This window comes from Pleurodeles waltl, chromosome 8 (assembly GCF_031143425.1).
Source record: "Pleurodeles waltl isolate 20211129_DDA chromosome 8, aPleWal1.hap1.20221129, whole genome shotgun sequence".
NCBI classification, from domain to species: Eukaryota; Metazoa; Chordata; class Amphibia; order Caudata; family Salamandridae; genus Pleurodeles; species Pleurodeles waltl.
Window position 1 is genome coordinate 1,186,755,849 of NC_090447.1, and position 17,609 is coordinate 1,186,773,457.

At 45.1% G+C, this 17,609-nt stretch overlaps 1 protein-coding gene across 1 annotated transcript in view; it reads left to right on the plus strand.

Annotated features, from left to right (window-relative positions):
* Positions 1-17,609, plus strand: part of VWA8 (von Willebrand factor A domain containing 8) — a 1,423,713-nt gene that overhangs the window by 776,061 nt on the left and 630,043 nt on the right. Inside the window, exon 29 of the mRNA XM_069205432.1 lies at positions 3,707-3,906. Coding sequence (XP_069061533.1) covers positions 3,707-3,906 — 200 coding nt within the window. The remainder of the gene's footprint in view (positions 1-3,706; positions 3,907-17,609) is intronic.

A 17,609-nucleotide genomic window follows, 5' to 3' on the forward strand; every position in this document is an offset into this window, starting at 1 on the left:
CCGAGGGCAGAATTCGGGGGGGCGTCTCCCTGAGTCGTCCCCAGCAAGTCCTGGGACCAGACCAGACATACTATATCCATGGACTGGGTCTGGATTTGGAGCCTGTCCAGAAAAGCTTGCAGGTCTTGCCGGTTCAAACAGACTGTATTTCACTTCCAGCTGGTGCAAACGGGGTCGAAGGGCCAAGAACGCTCTCCTGCGCTCTCTGGTCTCTTTGGAAAAATCGGCCGTCAGCCTGATCTCTAGTCCATCCATCCAGAATGGGCTGTGTGTCCGGGCCGCTTGTAGGAGTTGGCGGGTCTGCACATGTCGCAGAAGGCATGCTATGATGGGGCGGGCCTTTTGGGACCAAGCCTGTGCACTCTTTGAAATTCCAGGGGGGGGGGGTCGAAAGTGAGACCTGTTAGCTTGGGTAGGGTCTCTCACAGGTAGGAGTGAATGTCTGCACCTTCAATGGTCTCCGGGAATCCGAGAAAGCGGACGTTGTCTCTATGGCTCCTATCCTCCAGGTCGATCAGCTTACTTTGAAGATATAGAAGTTCCTGATCTCTGTCCGCGAAGGAGGTGATATGCGTCTCCACTGTCGATACTTGCTGCTCCAGTCCCAGTACTCACGACTGAAAGCCTGCTATGCCCAAGCACATGGATTTAGTCTCTGCTGTCAGTGAGGCCATGGCGTTGTCCATCCCCTCCAGCCTGCGACCAACCGCCGAGATCTCCTGTAGAATGCGGTCCTTAGTAGCTCCCTGTGCTGGGTCCGCCATGATACTAGGTGGAGTGAGTGCATGCTCCTCCGAGGCGGGGGCGGCGCTCTCAAATTTTGTAGAGCTTCCGAGAAGAGCAATTGCTGGGATGGTTGACCTGATTGCTTGCCTGAGGTCCTTCCACCAGGCATCGCAGACTCCCTGATATGAGTATGGTCCGGTAAGCTGTAGAGGGAGGTTCCTGCTGAGCATCGGCTAGCGAAGCAATAGCTGGGCACGTGCCAGTGAGTGGTGTGGAAGGAGGGGGCGGGAGGGAGGAGGCACCCGACGCCCCCTGCTTAGTGTCCAGTTCCCGGCAAGGGCCGGTAAGTAACTGCTGCAATGCCAGTAGTCAAGAGTCAGAAGGCAGGGGAGGAATGGAGGGTGCATGTCCCAGTAGCTCAGGATCCATTAAGAGGATTCGTTACCAGGAGGCCTCAGTCGGTCCGATGTTGGGGTAGCCCCTCTTAGCCTGTGGGTCCTCCAGCCTGGGGGCCACTGGTACAGTATTGCAGTTGTTCAGTGTCGCGGATGCTTCCCCCTGATGGCTCCAGTTGGTTCTCCTCGCTCCACCTGCGCGGTGCAGGAAGGAGTGACCAGTCCACTCTGCCTGCAGATCCACCTCACAGTCCCGAAGGGCTCTGCTCTACAGTGGGTCTCGTCCCTGTCCGCAATTCCTGCTGCCTCCGGGCCACGAGCCCTTCCTCGCAGCCGCTGGTCAGGGTCCCTCTCTGGCAGCGCTGGTCCAGTGCCGTGAGGTTACTGTGTCCTTAGTGCGCCGGCATTACACCCCCATTAGGCAGCATCCACCCCAGTACTCCTGTATTCCGTGATGGCGGGCGTGCCGGTCCAATGGCTCGTAGATCCCTCGTCCCCAGTACAGCACTATCCAAGGAGGGGGGTAAAATAGAGTAAAGCTGAACTGGGTGCGGGTGCATGGGGCAACGAGCGTATCAGCGAGCTAAGCCAATACTTCTCCGGCAAGTCTCGAACTGCGGCTCGCGCTCCTCCCCGGGGCACTTGGAGCCGCTCTCATCCCTCAGTCCGCTTCGCGCCGGGCCTCAGGATCACGCGAGGCCGCGGCTTGGCGCAAGGTCACGGCCCACTCCACCACTCGCACCTCTAACAGTAGGGACCGGGCTCACCTCACCCCCGACAGACGGCACCCCAACGGCAGCGACCTTCAGCGCATCTCCGGTGCTTGGCCCGCCGTCCCGCAGAGCTTCGGTCCTGGCCCTCAACACATATTATTAATTGTTCTAGGGGATAGAGTCCTGCTGATAATTAATCTAACAGTGTGTTCATCACAGCAGTGGTCTAAAGCATCCATGATACAACACAAGAAAATTGCTATGCAGTTGTATAACGTTGTTTTGGAGCTACAGATATGATGAGACTACTCTCTCACCTCCCTTGACCTCTCAGAACTGCTTCACCATTCTACCTTGTACAGCTCAAAGGATCTGCCAACCCTCTCTGCTATTAACTTCAAGACAGTTAGCACAGAAGGGTATGAGAAGACCTACAACGCTTTAAATGTGATTCTCTAAGTGTTATACATCCTGAAGTCACGCTTGGCAAAATGTTCAACAAAAATCTACCACAGTTGTATGATTCATAGCAAGCAAAGGCCTGGTGAGGCTTCAGATCCTGAATAAGAAGTTGTGCAGTAGGGGTCTGGAAGCAATCACAATATCGAACATCATGCCACTGGAAAAACACAGAAAATAGATGGGTGTTTCATGTGGGCAATAATTTCTTTCCATATGCAGATAACTTCTGCAACTTGGAGTATTCGTTGTGTATGATGGTGTCAAAAAGACCAGGACCTTCTCTCTTTCCTGTCTAATTTTTGACCACTTATGTACACCCACTTTGTTCAACTTTTAGAAAACCAGCAGTTACATTTTCAAATATATGCCAGTGCACCAGCATGCCCTTCTCATGGAAAATAACTAAAGGAACCATACTAACATTACGACTTGCTTATATCATGTGTTGCACTCATTGCATGAGAGATCGCTTTGTATAATGCAGCCAAGGCTACCTTTCTAATTTTGGGGGAATCTTAACTAGACTCACTGTCCCGTGAGTGGTCTGAGGCAGCCTTGACAAAGTGATAAACCTGTGAGTTATTTTTGATTCTGAGCTCACTCTTTCGCTCTTTATTCTGTAGTGGTCAGGGGCTTCAACATGCAGTTCTCCTTCTACAAGACATTCTAGCGCCCGACCAAGTTGACATGAAGTCTGGTTATGGCACACTTTGTCTTCTGTAAAATAATATGCCCCAGGCTACTGAATTGTCTCACAGGTAGGCTACGAAGACTAAACAAAAACCAAGGAGTCACAATGTGCCTTAATCCTGAACTATTTTCAAATAAAGCAGTGCAAAATGATCAATGAGTAGGATTTTCAGAATCCTACTACATTAATAATAATGTGGCAGGATTGTGCTTGTGAACCCTAGTGACATGGCTGTGAATGAAGGAACAGAGACCTGCAAAGGTCAGCAGACTTTAATCCCAGAACTCTGGCTGATCTCCCCAATTCCCACATTCACGAAGTTCACACTGTCTGTCACTGACAGGCTCCACTTTGCTACTTCAGACCAGCCCCTTTTGGATGTCCATATGAGCCAATTGTTTGCAACTTCAGTTACGGTAATTAAACATTGATACATTACATTACAATTTGAAGTGCGAGGGTTGGCCACCCCTGCCATGCACCTTCCTCTTCTTGAATCACAGCCAGTCACAAAGTACACATTATGAACCTGAAGGACATGTTGTGCTTTTAAACCATTGTGATTTGTGGTTTTATGGTCATAAAGCATGTGATTTTTTGAATTGTAGCCCTTGTGTAATTAACTTGATTGCATTCCTTATGATTGATCTTTAATTCCCGGCTTTAGCTTTCTTGACTTTGTTCTTTTTTCTCCTCACTTTTCCCTATTATTTTTGCAGGCGATACTGAGAGTACCCTCTATGTAGCAGCATGCAATCCAGTTTCCCTTTACTCTATGAAAATACCAGGGGATAAAGGGTACCTTGTGGATTTATATGATATCTTCCCTCGAACAGCTGGCAGTATATGGCAGCCATTTGTGACAGTAGCACCTCTCGGAAACCCTCTGCAAGGACAAGTGATACTACATGAAGAGCAGGTACATTTATGATATATAGTGGTCCTCTGCGCATACGTGGAGGAGAAGAAAAATACAGTCAAATTTCAGAAAAGGCAACTACAAACTAGTTGAGGCCTTATTGTGCGGTACTCTTGTTTGTAAGAGTTGTATGTGTTGTATACCCCACAGTTAAATGCCACATCTTTCTTGTGGGTGAGCTGTCACAAAACTCATCAGTGCTTGAAGGAAACTTTCTTCCTGTGTATCATCAACAACCCCAGTAGCCCCTCCACAATCCATTCTATGCTGCTCACAGATACAGCAACCATCATAGAATTCAAACGATCATTTATTTCCAAATCCTTCTGCTGTAACTTCAGCCTGCTCTCTGGCTCATGCCCCTCATGGCCGGATGAAATGTGGAGTTTTTCAGGCATTCCTATCTAGGAGGGATGCAATGTAGAGAGGACAGTTGAGATCTTTCGCCTTTCCTGATCTGCTGCCTATATTACTCTGATAGTTTTTCCCAGAATGAACATTTGACATTTTTAGGTTGTCACCTCACTTGTATTTAAAACCATTCAAACAGAATGGCTGTTTTGCAGCCTTGTAGTAACACTACTAATTAAGGTAAATTAAATAAAACACAGTTACCATTTTCAAACAAAGATTCGACTACGCTGCACTTAGATCACAAAAATAATTTTACATAATGCATTACAATGCTGTGTGTGCTGTTCATTCAGAAACCATTCAGGTTTTGGAGGTAACTGCATAGGTGGCTGCTCGACCTGTGCCATCAGCAGACCCCTATCCTTTCCCCACCCGAATCTGATTGTAATGATGGATGCATCACTGGTTGATTGGGAAGGTAATCTGGGGGAGGAGAGATATTGAAGGTCTCTGGTCTTCGGTGGAAACCTGGCTTCATATCAGTCTGTTGGAGTTGCGGGCCATTTATCTGGTGCCGAAAGCCTTCAAGGGGAGATTGGTATGGATTCTCATGGACAACACCACACCCATCTGGTTCTGCAACAAGCATGGCAGAGTGGGTCTTAGGTCCTGTGCCAAGAGGCTCTGCACATCTGGAGTTGGCTGGAAGATCTGGGCAAATTGCTAATGGTGAACTGCCAGGAGGGATCCTTGAACGTCAGTGTGAACAAGCTAAGCAGGCAACATCTGGCATATCACAAATGTCAGCTGCATCCCAAGGTGGCACAAGGCACTTACTGAAAATCAGGGAAGCCCTGACTAGATTTTATCACCATTCTCGAGAATGTTCAGTGTCAAAGCTTTTGCGCTTTGAAGTTCCTGCCAAAACCTTTGCTGGAAATGCATTCCAACTAGAGTGGAGCACAGGACGTCTGTACACGTTCTTAAATGTGCCTCTCCAGCCCCATGTTCTGAAGAAGACAAAGAGAGGCCGGGCCCAAGTCATGCTAGTGGCTCCGGATTGGACCAAGAGAGTGCGGTGCCTGGGATGTCTGGGCGTGAGCATCTGTCCACTCCGATCTTTTGGTGCAGCATCAGGGCAGGATTCTCTACTCAGGCCAGTGCAATCTGGGTCGAGCGGCAGCAGCTCACTTTGTTCAATCTAGCACTTGAGGTTGTAGATGTCATCCTTGCTGCCAGGAGTCTGTCTACAAGGTCTATTTACTCTAGACAGTGGGACAAATTTGTGGCCTGGTGCTGCATCCACAAGACAAACCCTTTACAAGCCAAATGTTAGATGTTTCATTGTTTCTTTTGTCTTAGTCCAAGCAAGGCTTTCCCAAGGACACTATTAAAGAATATTTGTCTGCCTTTTTGTGTTTGCTGGACAAACTGTCTATGTTTAAATAACTTGTTGTGATGATGGTTATTAATAGTTTAACACATGTTTCCTCTAAAACAGTTTGTGATGACACTGTGGAACCTTAACTTGTTATTGACGTTTCTCTTGTGTACTCTTTTCTAGTCGATGCACAGCTACTTGTTGCATCTTCTGACCGTAAAGACTACCACTGATTTATGTCTCCATAGCAAACTCACTTACTTTTGCCCATGCCCTTGGTTGATTGCTGGGCTGCAAACTGAGACTTGTGTTAGAGCGCCATGAAAAAGTGACTGCTTTGATGTTTAGCAAGCTCTACCTTCCCTTAACTGTTTTTGACCTCTTTATGGTTATGGTTGCTGGTAATAAATTATTGTCAGTGATCACTTCCTAGACAAAGGCACACTCAGGACCTGATTTAATTTTACTCCATCACCCTAACAAAAGTGCCACCTGCCAAATTTTGAAATGGCCCAGTGACATTCAAGCATTGACAGAAAACTACTGTCACAACAGTTCCTGTCAATGCTTTGTAAAGTTTGACATGCGTTTCTGGCAACTTGACATAACCATACCTCAAACTTCAAATTTTTTGTCCTTTCAAAAAGAAAATTCAAAAGCGGGACCTTTTATTTGAAAGTTACAAAAATAAAGTACATCCCTCGCCATAGGAGTTTCCTCCCAAGGCAAGGGGAACATTGAGAACCATATTTTTCCTGGCAGTAAATTATGTGCGCAAACATATAGCCAAACCTCTGATGCCCCTTACTCCGCCAGACCCTCAGAGTATTTTGACCACAGTGTAAATGGAGTAATCTCTGCCATTTTCACTACGGTCTGCCCAAATTTAAATCCGCCAACACATAAATACCCCCCCCAGTATGCTACATCTACAAAATGTAGTGCTAGCTTTATGTATTCACATGAAAATATGCTAGGTACAAAATGGGGAATTTTGCTATTGCAATTTGCGGAAGTGAATCCATTTGCTTCATGGAGAGTGTGACCACCTGCTGTGGTATTTTGTATTAAATAGATCAGGTTTCTCCAACAAGTAGCTTGTGAGCCACTTGTAGGTCACCATCTACCTGCTAGTACCTCTTCTATGTCCAGTTCAGAAAGCTAAATTCAAAATGAAAATTGTGTATCAGAGACGAAAATGTGTATTTCCATAACTGATAAGCTGATGTTTGAAATTCCAAAATCTATTTAAAGCAGATGGGCCTGATTCACAAAGGTAAACGTACACTTTTCTGTCCTATCTTTTTAGATGCGGAGTTCATCACTCAGCGTGCGGACTGTCCGCAGTTGTAAACTTTATATTAATTCGTAGTTTGTGAATAGCAAAAATTATAAACCCACAGAAAAGTATAAGTATACCTTTCTGAATCAGGCTCAATATTTGAGTGATACATCTTTTGGCGCTGGGGAGGTTTATTGCTATTATTTTTATCTTGGTACCAAGGGCTGTAAGCTATTGCTGTTCTATACTAGCATTTCAAATTGACAAAGTCTTTAGTTTTTTTGCACATTACGGTTAGGCATCCTGCCTGATGCACTGAAGTGAACACTGCAGGTAATTTTACATAGAATAGCCACTAACATAATCTTGTCTGATGGGTCACTATTACAACACTAATGATAGTAGCTAGGGATTATTTTTATTTATCATAATTAGATTTTATTACAGAAAAACTTGGATACCTCTGAAATAGACCCAATACAACTCATAACACATTAACCTATCAAATATTAAAATCCTGGTAGTGTGAACAACAAATGAATGACAAATATACTCAGTATGTACCTCCAACCAGGCTACTTCATATGACGGTATCTTAAAAATCTAGGTGAGAAGTGCTTCTGGTGGCACAGTACACTACACACTGTATACATTTGACTAACATAATATACCACAACATAACCTGCTGTTTAGTAATAGATAGGTCATTTTAATCCATGACCCATTGCCATTCAAATGCAGAGACGAAAAGAGACATATTGTGGATCATTTTCTTTTAGCCGTCCTTAATGTCTATGTCTCATCGGCATAGGGCTGGACCTACAGTCTGTGGTTCCTCAAGACGGTCACGAGAGGTTTTAGGCAAATATTAAATAAATGCAGAGAGAGTAGTGATCTTTGAGGAATACTGCATTTCAAACAGGAGACTAAGGATGCAAACTAAACGTTCTGTGCTATCAGGCTTCTCCCCGAAAGAAGGAATGAGCCATCAGAAAGCCTAGGGACATTGTCCAACAACTTCCCCCGAACGATTGGCCAGTATGTCATAGTCCACAGTATTGAAGGCAGTGGAGAAGTTGAAGAGGTTAAGTGGGCCAACTAGCAAGTATCTGAAACAACAATCAAAGCTGTCTCTGTTCCATATTTTATTTTATCACCCAAAATAAGGTGTGTTTCACATGGAATTTTAGCCTACAAATTATGATCGCCTCCATTATTCAGCTCAGAATGCATGTGTCTACTTTTTTGTTGTAATTGTTAGAGCAGTGGTCTCCAAACTTTTTAATGCCACGCTCCCCCAGTTGCAAAATAGAAATCATTGGGCCCCCCTCAGAATTTTCACAATTATTTTATAAAGATGGCAATGTTTAAATATGACTAGACCTATTTAAACATTGCAGTTAAGTACTGTATTTGTTTTATTTTTTTATGCAATAACATGCTTCTGCTCAAAACAAAGGCCTGTTATTTGTATAATCCTTCTTTTAGCCAGATAGTATATATGTAGTGTTTGCACATATGAACAAATTACACTCAATTTCCCTTCAAGTGAGAATGTATATTGAAATCATTTAGAGATCCAATTAATCAACAAACCTTACAACTACAATTATATCATATGTAATCAAGATTATAACAAAGTTCAATATTCTTAATGTCCATAGTCAAAATTAGAAGTCAAAACTTCATATAGAGTCCAAATGAAGATCCAAATTCATTATATTGATCCAGGTTCATCTCAAAAATTATTTTCCTTCCAAATTTTCCAAAATTGTCCACTTAAAATGCTCGTCCGTCCGTCAACACGTGTTTCATCCGGGGAGTACCCCTGGATTTCCTCAGGACCCCCATTCAAAGTGCATCGATTGTCTACGTTATTGCTGTTCTCCCTTATCTTATCTCATCTGTCAATTAACTCACATATTCTATCCTTCTTGGATTTTTGCTCAAATCAATATTTCAATTCTTAAGAGTTCCTCTCAGTGTTATGGCTCATTTACGAGCGAGTACGCTCTAAACTGGACAGTTAGTGACAGATAGCCTCTCCGCCATATAACAAGTGCTATTGAATATAATGCACTTGTAATATGGCATACAGGATATCCGTCACAGTTGTAACTAAGTATCTCATCCGCCAAACTTGAAATCAGGCCTGAGTCAGTTTTCTTAACATTTTGCCAAAAATTATCAGTTTCTACCAGGAGACTGGCTGAAATTCACATATTTTCTCTGAAAAGCTGAAGTCTAAGCTCCAAGTTTATCAATCGCTTGAAGAGATTCCCTAATTCTATTACTTTTGAGTTGGAAGTGCAAGATTATTGAGTCACACAAACTGAACGAAGTATGACTGAATTACGTGTTGTCCTTTAACAGATATGGTCTACGACAAAATCTTACAAGGTTGAGTGGTTGTTGGATCTATGTGATTGACGCCAGCACGCTCGCCGCAGGGGGCGGAGGTTCGGAGTTCGCCGGAGGCACTGCGGTTGCGGTTTGTAGTTCTCCCACGTGAGGGGGCCCTCCTACGTTCATGTCTGCAGGAGGGCTGCGGGGCGTGTCGGCCAGCTCCTGACAACTGGCCCTCAGCCTCCGGCCCCTTTGATCTTCTCCTGTGCCCCAGCCCTCATTGGAGTGTTACCATCGCAGCTCCCCGGAGCGCTTAGTAGATCTGGGGGTGTCGAACTTCCTGCCTACATTCCTGCTGTTCCTTGGACCTCTGGCCCCCAGGTGCAAGGGGCCCAGCTCCCATTTGTTCCAAAGGTCCTCAAGGCTCCCTGGACAGCTCAGCTGTTGTTGGTCACAGCCCCAGGTGGCCCCAGCCCCTTGGTAGGCTCTGGTGGGACCTGGTGAGGACCCTGTGTGGGGTCAGAAGGACTTTTGGAGCCTGTTCCAACATGAGTTCTGGTAAAGTACGGAACAAGCACCCCAGTCCTCAAAAGCGCAAGAAATGCCACCGCAACAGCGTCACCTCGCATTCGCCATCAGCCCCCAAAAAGTGGATCCACCCTCTTTCGCCTACTGTAACCACAGCGGCCACTCCCCCATTGGCTGCTGATCCGCTCAATCCAGCAACTTTGAAGTCTCACCTTTCTGTTGTCCATACGCGTATCCATGCTCTTCAAAACTCTGTGATTCTTCTCTTCTGGCTTATTTTAAGAAAAAAACCTAAGCAGGAACCTTCTGCAAACAGTGGGGAGATCGAGCTGGCGCCAGGCGGGGGTGCCTCCACGGAGTCTGCAGTTACCAATGCTCTACCCCTGGCTTGTGGTTATTCGACAACAGTGGCACTAGTTCATCGCCCAGCTTTATCTGCCCTCTCTCAGCCAGCATCTCAGGATGAAGTGAGCCATTCTCCCCCCTGTGAGGGCCAGCTGGCCGCGCTCCTGTCAAAACATGAACTTTCACCAATCATCATTTCCAGTGATCATTCCTTCGATGCTGGGGAGTGGGTGACTCCTCTAGCTGCCTTTCCAGCTGTTCTCCGGCAGGACGGCTTTGCTGCGAGTTGCCACGACTCCCTACAGGACTGCAGCCTTCCCCTGCTATTCAGTCCTCCGGCAGCACAATGAACCCGTAGTCCAACCGGCAGTATCCATCCAATGTTACCCACAAGGTCTTCCAGCGGGGCAGGGGATTACAGCTCTCAAACTGAGTTTATCAAGGGCGAGCTCAATGACCAATGCTCCTTGATCTTTCCTGTCTTCAATCTGTTTCCTTGGGAGGTGCTGACAGGGAACCCAAACCTGTGCCCTCTTCTACTAACGTGGCATCTGGCTCTGTCTGGCCACAGCTTTTGCAAACTTTCCAATCCACTGTGCTGGCCCTGAATTATCACTCTCACAAGCTGGACATCCAAGTATATTTGCTGAATACACTGGCCTCTTACGTACCTGGAATTGACCAAAAAATAGAAAACCTTAACCAGCTAATCACTAAAGCCCAGACAAGCTCTAATCTTGTGCAACCAACATGCTTCTGTACTCCAGTCATCGAAAGCCTCTCATCCCTGCCCACTTTTTTAAGTTCGGTTCTATGTGAAATCAAGAGGCTATCTTCATCTCCTGTGTCACTGGCGCCCCTGCCGAAACCAAGCTCCACTCTGGATTGGTTCAGGAAGTTACTAAACCAAAAACATTTGTCGATTACTTCTTTCCAGTCAAGAGTGCAACTTCCATCAACCCCCCTCGCCCAGTTGCCAGTGGAGCCTTGGAGCATGTCATTTTGGCTAATTGTGTTCCCAAAACCTCTCCTCTACTTGATCTTGAGTCTGCGGTGCCTGTCACCACCCACTTCCCCTGCATCAACAACCAGTTTCAACACATCCAACGTCAGTAGGAGACGATTCCATGGCCCAACACGCTCTGAGCAAGAGGGAAGAAAAAGACTCCGCAAACAATGGAACAAAAGGCAGAGCCAATCCCCTCAAGGATTTCCAACTAATGCTCAATCGTTGATTTGTCCTGAGGTGCAGCAGCTCCCACAGTTGCAGGTGGTCCCCAAGGTGACTTATCCGCCCAATCCCCTGTTGACTCCCCTGGCTGTCCTTCCTCCCCCGACTGAGCTCGCTAAGGCCCCTTCAGCTGGTTTTACTGTGCAGGAATCTGAATTCCCCAATGACCTCTTGATTCCGGCTGAGGAAGGCAACTCAGGCAATGTATTGGACTCAGTAGCTCCTCACCGGGGTGGTGGAGTGCCTGCCCGCTGCGCTGCCTCTTTGTTTGAATCTAAAACTGTTTATGGAAACACCGATGGAGAGGTTCTGGCTCCGGGTTCTCCCAATTCCCTCAAGTTTCCTTCTGATAATATAAGACGCCTTCCTGCAATTTTGCCACCAAGCTTCTGGGCTGTCCCTGCTGATATTCCGGCCCCCGGGGGCGTTACTATCAGAATCTCAATGTTCAATGGCTCCTAAAGTACCAAAGCCCTTTTCAGTTTTAAAAAGTGCTCTAGGTGGAACTTCTACTTTCAGTGGCACCCCTCCTACTGGTTCTGGGTCCCAGGGGTCATCCAATTGGGATTGGCTGCCATCTACCCTTTTGTACGGGCGTTCCTATTGACCCCGACGGGTGGGTGGTCCCGGGTCAACACACGGATGTCTGTCCCTTTGCTCCTGGAACATCAACGGAGTTGTGCATAAGTTCACTTCGGATGATCTCTTAGCATTCTTGAAGAGTTATGATGTAATCACCCCTTCAGGAAACTTGGGGTGAGAACAGCTGTCCGCTGTCTGGGTATTTAGAATTATGGAAACCTGCCCATAGAACAAGTAAGAATGGCCGAGCCAAGGGAGGATTGGCCACCTATGTAACTGGCAAACTAAAGGGGAGTATTTTGCTTCTGGTCTGGGATGATAATTGGTTTCAGGGGATAGTCATCAGGAACGGGACGGCACAGCAATCTTTCATAGTAAATAATGTTTACATTGCTCCCGGAACAAAGGAAAAAAGGGGCAGGTTGTCTCGATTGATGCAGATTGTGGGCGATTTAGTCAGAGAATATCCATGTGCCAACTATCTCATAACTGGTGACTTCAATACGAACTTGTTTCAGGACACATTGGAGGTTCTTGACGGTCCTGATCTCTGTAACCGCCAGGTAATTCCCAAACAACTGAGGCCTCAGGGTTGTCTGCATTGCCCATTGGGAGAGTACGTAGTAATGCCCCTCAACAGTATGGGCTTTAAAGTCCTGAATGGCCATTTATGTGACGATGTCCCTCCCCGGTGGACGAGATCAGATGGTCGATCCCACTCCTATCTAGATTATACCATTTGCAATATTGAATTGTTTCCCTTCATTGAAAAGTTTTTGATCTCTCCTCAGAGCGAGAGTGACCACTGTCCACAAATTGTATCCATCAAATCTAGATTTCCTTTGCATGATGTTATGCGGGCGGTGGGTGGTGGTGTCTGCTCCGAGGCCTTAAAGCGCATAAAATGGAATCCTTCTATTGGACACATAGTATTGTCTGAATGTATTAACTTCTTTGACTCTGAGGGATCGGGTTGTGTGTCTCCAATTAAGTTATGGGTTAAACTTTCCTGCCTTTTATGGTCAAGATTTCATCAACCTGTGTGCAATTGCGCCCCACTCCGGTCTTTTGTCCTCTCTAGAGAAACCAGGAACCTAAAGAAAGCGCGCAACAGACTAGCAAGGGCAACTAGGAAAAGTCCTGATTCTGAGTATTTATTAAATATAAACAATTGAGGCAAGATTACAGGAAGGCTGTTTACGATGACCATCAGTCCTATATTAACCAGTTTTGGGTTATATTTTTAAGTGCAAGTAAAGATCCAAATTCTATGAAAGTCTGGTCCCTTATCAACCATCTAAACAGCAATCAATGGGGCATTGGCACTGTCAACATTTCAGGAGTCTGGACGTCTTATCTGACTACCCACTTTTCTGCAAGTAAGCAGGAGGGGGAACCGTTTAATGTGGAGGCTTATAGTAGCCCTTCTCCTGTTTTGTCTAAGACGTGTCCCTGGTCTTTTGGGTCTTTAACTCCCTTACATCCCCTTAACATTGGTGGCCTCAGGCTCAATCATCTGCTTTACGCCGATGATCCTGCTTTATTTATTTACACTAAGATTGGCCTTCAACGGTTGCTTAATCAACTTGCATCTTATACATCTGTGAATCAACTGGAAGTTAATCTGCTTAAAATCAAAGTTGTCTCCTTTGGAAGGAAAAAAACATTTGGGCTCCAGATGGTACTATAAAAGCTGTAAACTCGTTTCTGACCAGTCTTACAAAAATGTAGGGGTGCACTTCGATTCCAGGGGCAGCTTTGTTAAACACAAGAAGGAGATCGAACTCAAAGCTGTGGCATTGCAGGAGGCCTTTTCCAAATTATCCAAAGTTTTAAAGGGGCTGACCCTCCTTCCCCTAATGGAAGTTATGAGAGCAAAGATTATCTCTTCTCTGGCCTATGGTCAAGAAATTCTGTTGGGTAAACGCTCCTGCCTATTTAATAGGCTGGTCAATAAATTCCATAAGCGTGTCTTCCATGTCCTGCTCCTTGCTTGAGACTGCGCAGGTACGGTTGGAATTTGGGCTTCCAAATTTGGTGGCAGTTGGTGCTGGTGCCTTTTTGAAGCTCTGTCATAAGCTGCGTCATGCCATGGATGGTCATTTGGAGGCAGTCTTGTGGCAAGAAATTAGTGAGTCTAAACCAAAGGGATCATATTTCCATTTTCTGGCTGAATACAAATGGCGACTGGGTGCTGACTATCTTTGGGCAAGTAATCTCTCCCATTCTCTGTTCAAGCTAGATGTAAAAAGGCTAATTCAATTGTATTCGTATCACTCAGATCGCTCCTTCCTTGCTCAACGGAAGCATGCCTGGTCGGTAATTAAATCCTTTAAGCCAGGTGTGCCTTCTAGCTTCCTTTCCTGTTCCTGTGGGTTCCGGTTGAAAAAGGCCCTCATGGCCTTAAGGGTGGGCGATTGTTTTTTTTAAAAACATCTACTTCAATGGTGGCTATCTTTCGGGGAAGGCGTGACATGCAGAGGTTGTAGCAACGCGGACGAAACTATTGATCATGTGGTCTGTCTGTTCCCAGCTTTACTAAAGGAACGTAGATTTCTGCTTCTGAGCAAATGGAACGAACTGGGAATTCGCTCCTGTCAATAAGCCATTATCTAGTCCTTGGACCCGGCTAATTTAATGCTAAATGTGTTATTGATTAAATTCATTAAAGTTGCCCAATCTAAATTCAGTGGCACTGCCAGCAACGGATAAGTGTATTTGGAATTTTTTCCCATGCTGTTGCCATACTGCCCGTTATTGGTTAGGTTGTGGAGTTTTAATGGCATATGCTGGTATTTACTGTAGTCATTACTAACGCTCTATGCAGTTTAGGGCCCGGGCTTTATGTATTCTGTCTTGTTATGTATTTGCGGATTTCTGGGCTTGGTGGTTTATTCTATTTTTATATTCTAGGACTGTTTTATACTTTTAGGCAGGAACGCGTTTCTTCTTTTTTTTTTTATGTCATGTGCGTCCTAATCCCGGCGTGTTTTTAGCATGTATTCAGCTTTTGATTGCATTTGTATTTCTTTGTTTTCCTTCTTTTTTGTCTAATTGTATTGGATTTTATTATCTGTACAATAAATTATTCAATTCAGTACAAGCTTTTAGGAGAAATGTGAGATATTCGGATTGTACTAGTTTTTCATTTGTCCCTCCTACCACATGGTCTGGATAATACAGGACAGCTTCTGTACCCAGCTTTATCTGATCAGCAGCAACAGGTTCATCAGCTCACTTCTTGCAACTGAATATTGAAATTACTTCAGTGAAAGATGTGAATGCATGGTAATAGTTTGACCTCGTTTTGCTTCTATGTAAGTTTATCGATTGCTTTTACTTGTTTCGCAATCTTGCCTAGTTCTATGTCAATAGTGTTGGTTATGTTTTTAGCGTATATTATGGAAACTAACATGAACTACGATCTGTGGCTTTAGTGCTCTTCTGCTAAGTGTCAACCGTTCTTCTAGTGATATGTGAATAGTTTGCGTAAATGTTTTTAGTAACGACTAGTAACGCCCATATCCAGGGAGCTGCGGGACGTCACATTTCACAGATTCTCCGGGAGGAATACAGGCCTTTAAATAGCTCCCTTTCGATCCCCACCAATCACGCGACGGAATTTACTGCATCTGCTTAAAAGTTTGACGTTCCAAATATGGATTGTGAGGTCGTCCAGAGGCGAAGTTCCTCGCGGACACGTCAACATATACTAGCGCTACCCATAGGCCTCCGTCTCCCAGTCTGTTTGAAAAGTTGCCAGCGCTAAGGTTGGATACAGCCGGAGATGACGTAAAAATCTATTATTATCTACAGGCAGAATATACAATTCGTCATTTGGAACCAAACTTAGTAGTTAACATCCAAAGGGCGGGGAAGGAGCTGTTCTTTGTGTAAATACAGACTTCTCTCATTAAACTTTACAGTAACAGGACACAGAAGGACCTTGGTTGTTTAAAGCGTTTTTATTACCTTCAGAAGAGAAATGTGGCCCTTGCTTGCAGCTGTGCGCAGAAAGAGCAGCACACAGCTGTAAAGACAACGACGTAGGAATTCTAGCCAGTGGTATTTTTAGCCTGTTTCTGTTTTATGGGCACTTTCCAAAACCCATATTGGCATCTACAAATATTAGAACTTACACGTACCCATTTCCAGATGGTCCAAGTATAACTCAATAGTGAACGTTCCGTTTTATTTTTGACAACTATCTGACCCACAATTGTAAGTCCTTATAAATAGATTTTCAAAGGTGTACCCGCCTTTCCTAAAAAATAACTTATTGATGGGTCTCTATAATAACTCGTAGGTTGGAGTTTTCCCCGATATGACGTCTCATGGATATGCAAATACCTTGGGACAAGAAGCGAGGCTCGGGGAAGGGGGTGGGGGGATACGTCCTGCACTATATGTCGTGTGCCAGCAGTTGCCTACGTTCCACCCCTCATTATCACATTTAGCCAACAAAAATGACATAGAGAATTCTGGGATGCTTATTTAAATGTATAATAGTTTAGACACCACTAGGTCAAATCAGAGAACGAGCAACTATCATTTTTTTCTCTTTCCTTCTGGGTTTCTAATTCCCCAGATTCTGATGTGAGCTTCCATCCAATAAACCACCGGGAAAGGCTCAGTCAAGAAAAAACTGTCTTGATCCACTCACTGCCTCAGTTAGGTGTGCACAGCTTTCACTGACTGTGGCACAGGTGACTCCACTCCCATGGAGACTGACCATGGAAAATACACCTCTGAAGTGTGTTGGACTCATAGAATGAAGGTCTCCTCTTGGCACTGGTTCTTGGGACCTTCTGTGTCATTGCATGCACCTTCACTCTGAAAAGGCCCTGCTCGGTCACAGCAGGTGGGTCTGAAGATCCTACTGCTGAACATGCACTCTGGTCAGTTCTCATCTGCAGTTGCTTTTCCAGAAACACAACTCAATTGATATTTGTGGTACAGGTTTTCTAACCAGTGTTTGTCTTTTAATTCTGTTTGAAAACAAGGCCTGACCATGTGCATTGTTTTCATATTTTCCTGATAACCCGAGACATACAGAGTGAGCGTTGCAGGTTATAGGGTGGAGCATGAGCTGCATCTGTCCTCAGGGCGTGGCAGCTGAATCCCTAGCCCTCAGAGGACTAATGTGAGGCCCGTTCCTATGAAATTGATCCTGTGCTATGGTCAGAAGCTCGAGGACTGTTGTGCTGAATTTTCATCTGACCATGCACGCTTCTCTTTCTGTTTTATGGTTGTACCTGAGCTTCTTAGCTGAGTTCAGTCGTTTTCTTAATTCCCAGCTCGACATTGTCATTCTGGCTTTTTTATTTCTGTTATAAGCCACAATCTTTTGTGTTTACTAAAATTATATATATAATATACTTTTTTTCATATAGGTTGTGTTGCGTTTAATGTAGTATACAGGTCAAGTTCAATACAACAATTACCATATCCTTTATAAGAATACTCAGCAAACAACTCTCCCAACTCCCCCACCCCCTTCCTGGTCTTGTTGTCGCCCTAATACAAGGGTTGTATTGGTTCAGTAACAACATCCAACTTCGCTGATTTGAACCCTGGTCTCCGTGTAGATATCTGCAGTGTCCCTGCAGGAAATATCATCGGTATTGAGCAGCCCCATCAGAATCAGTTTAAGC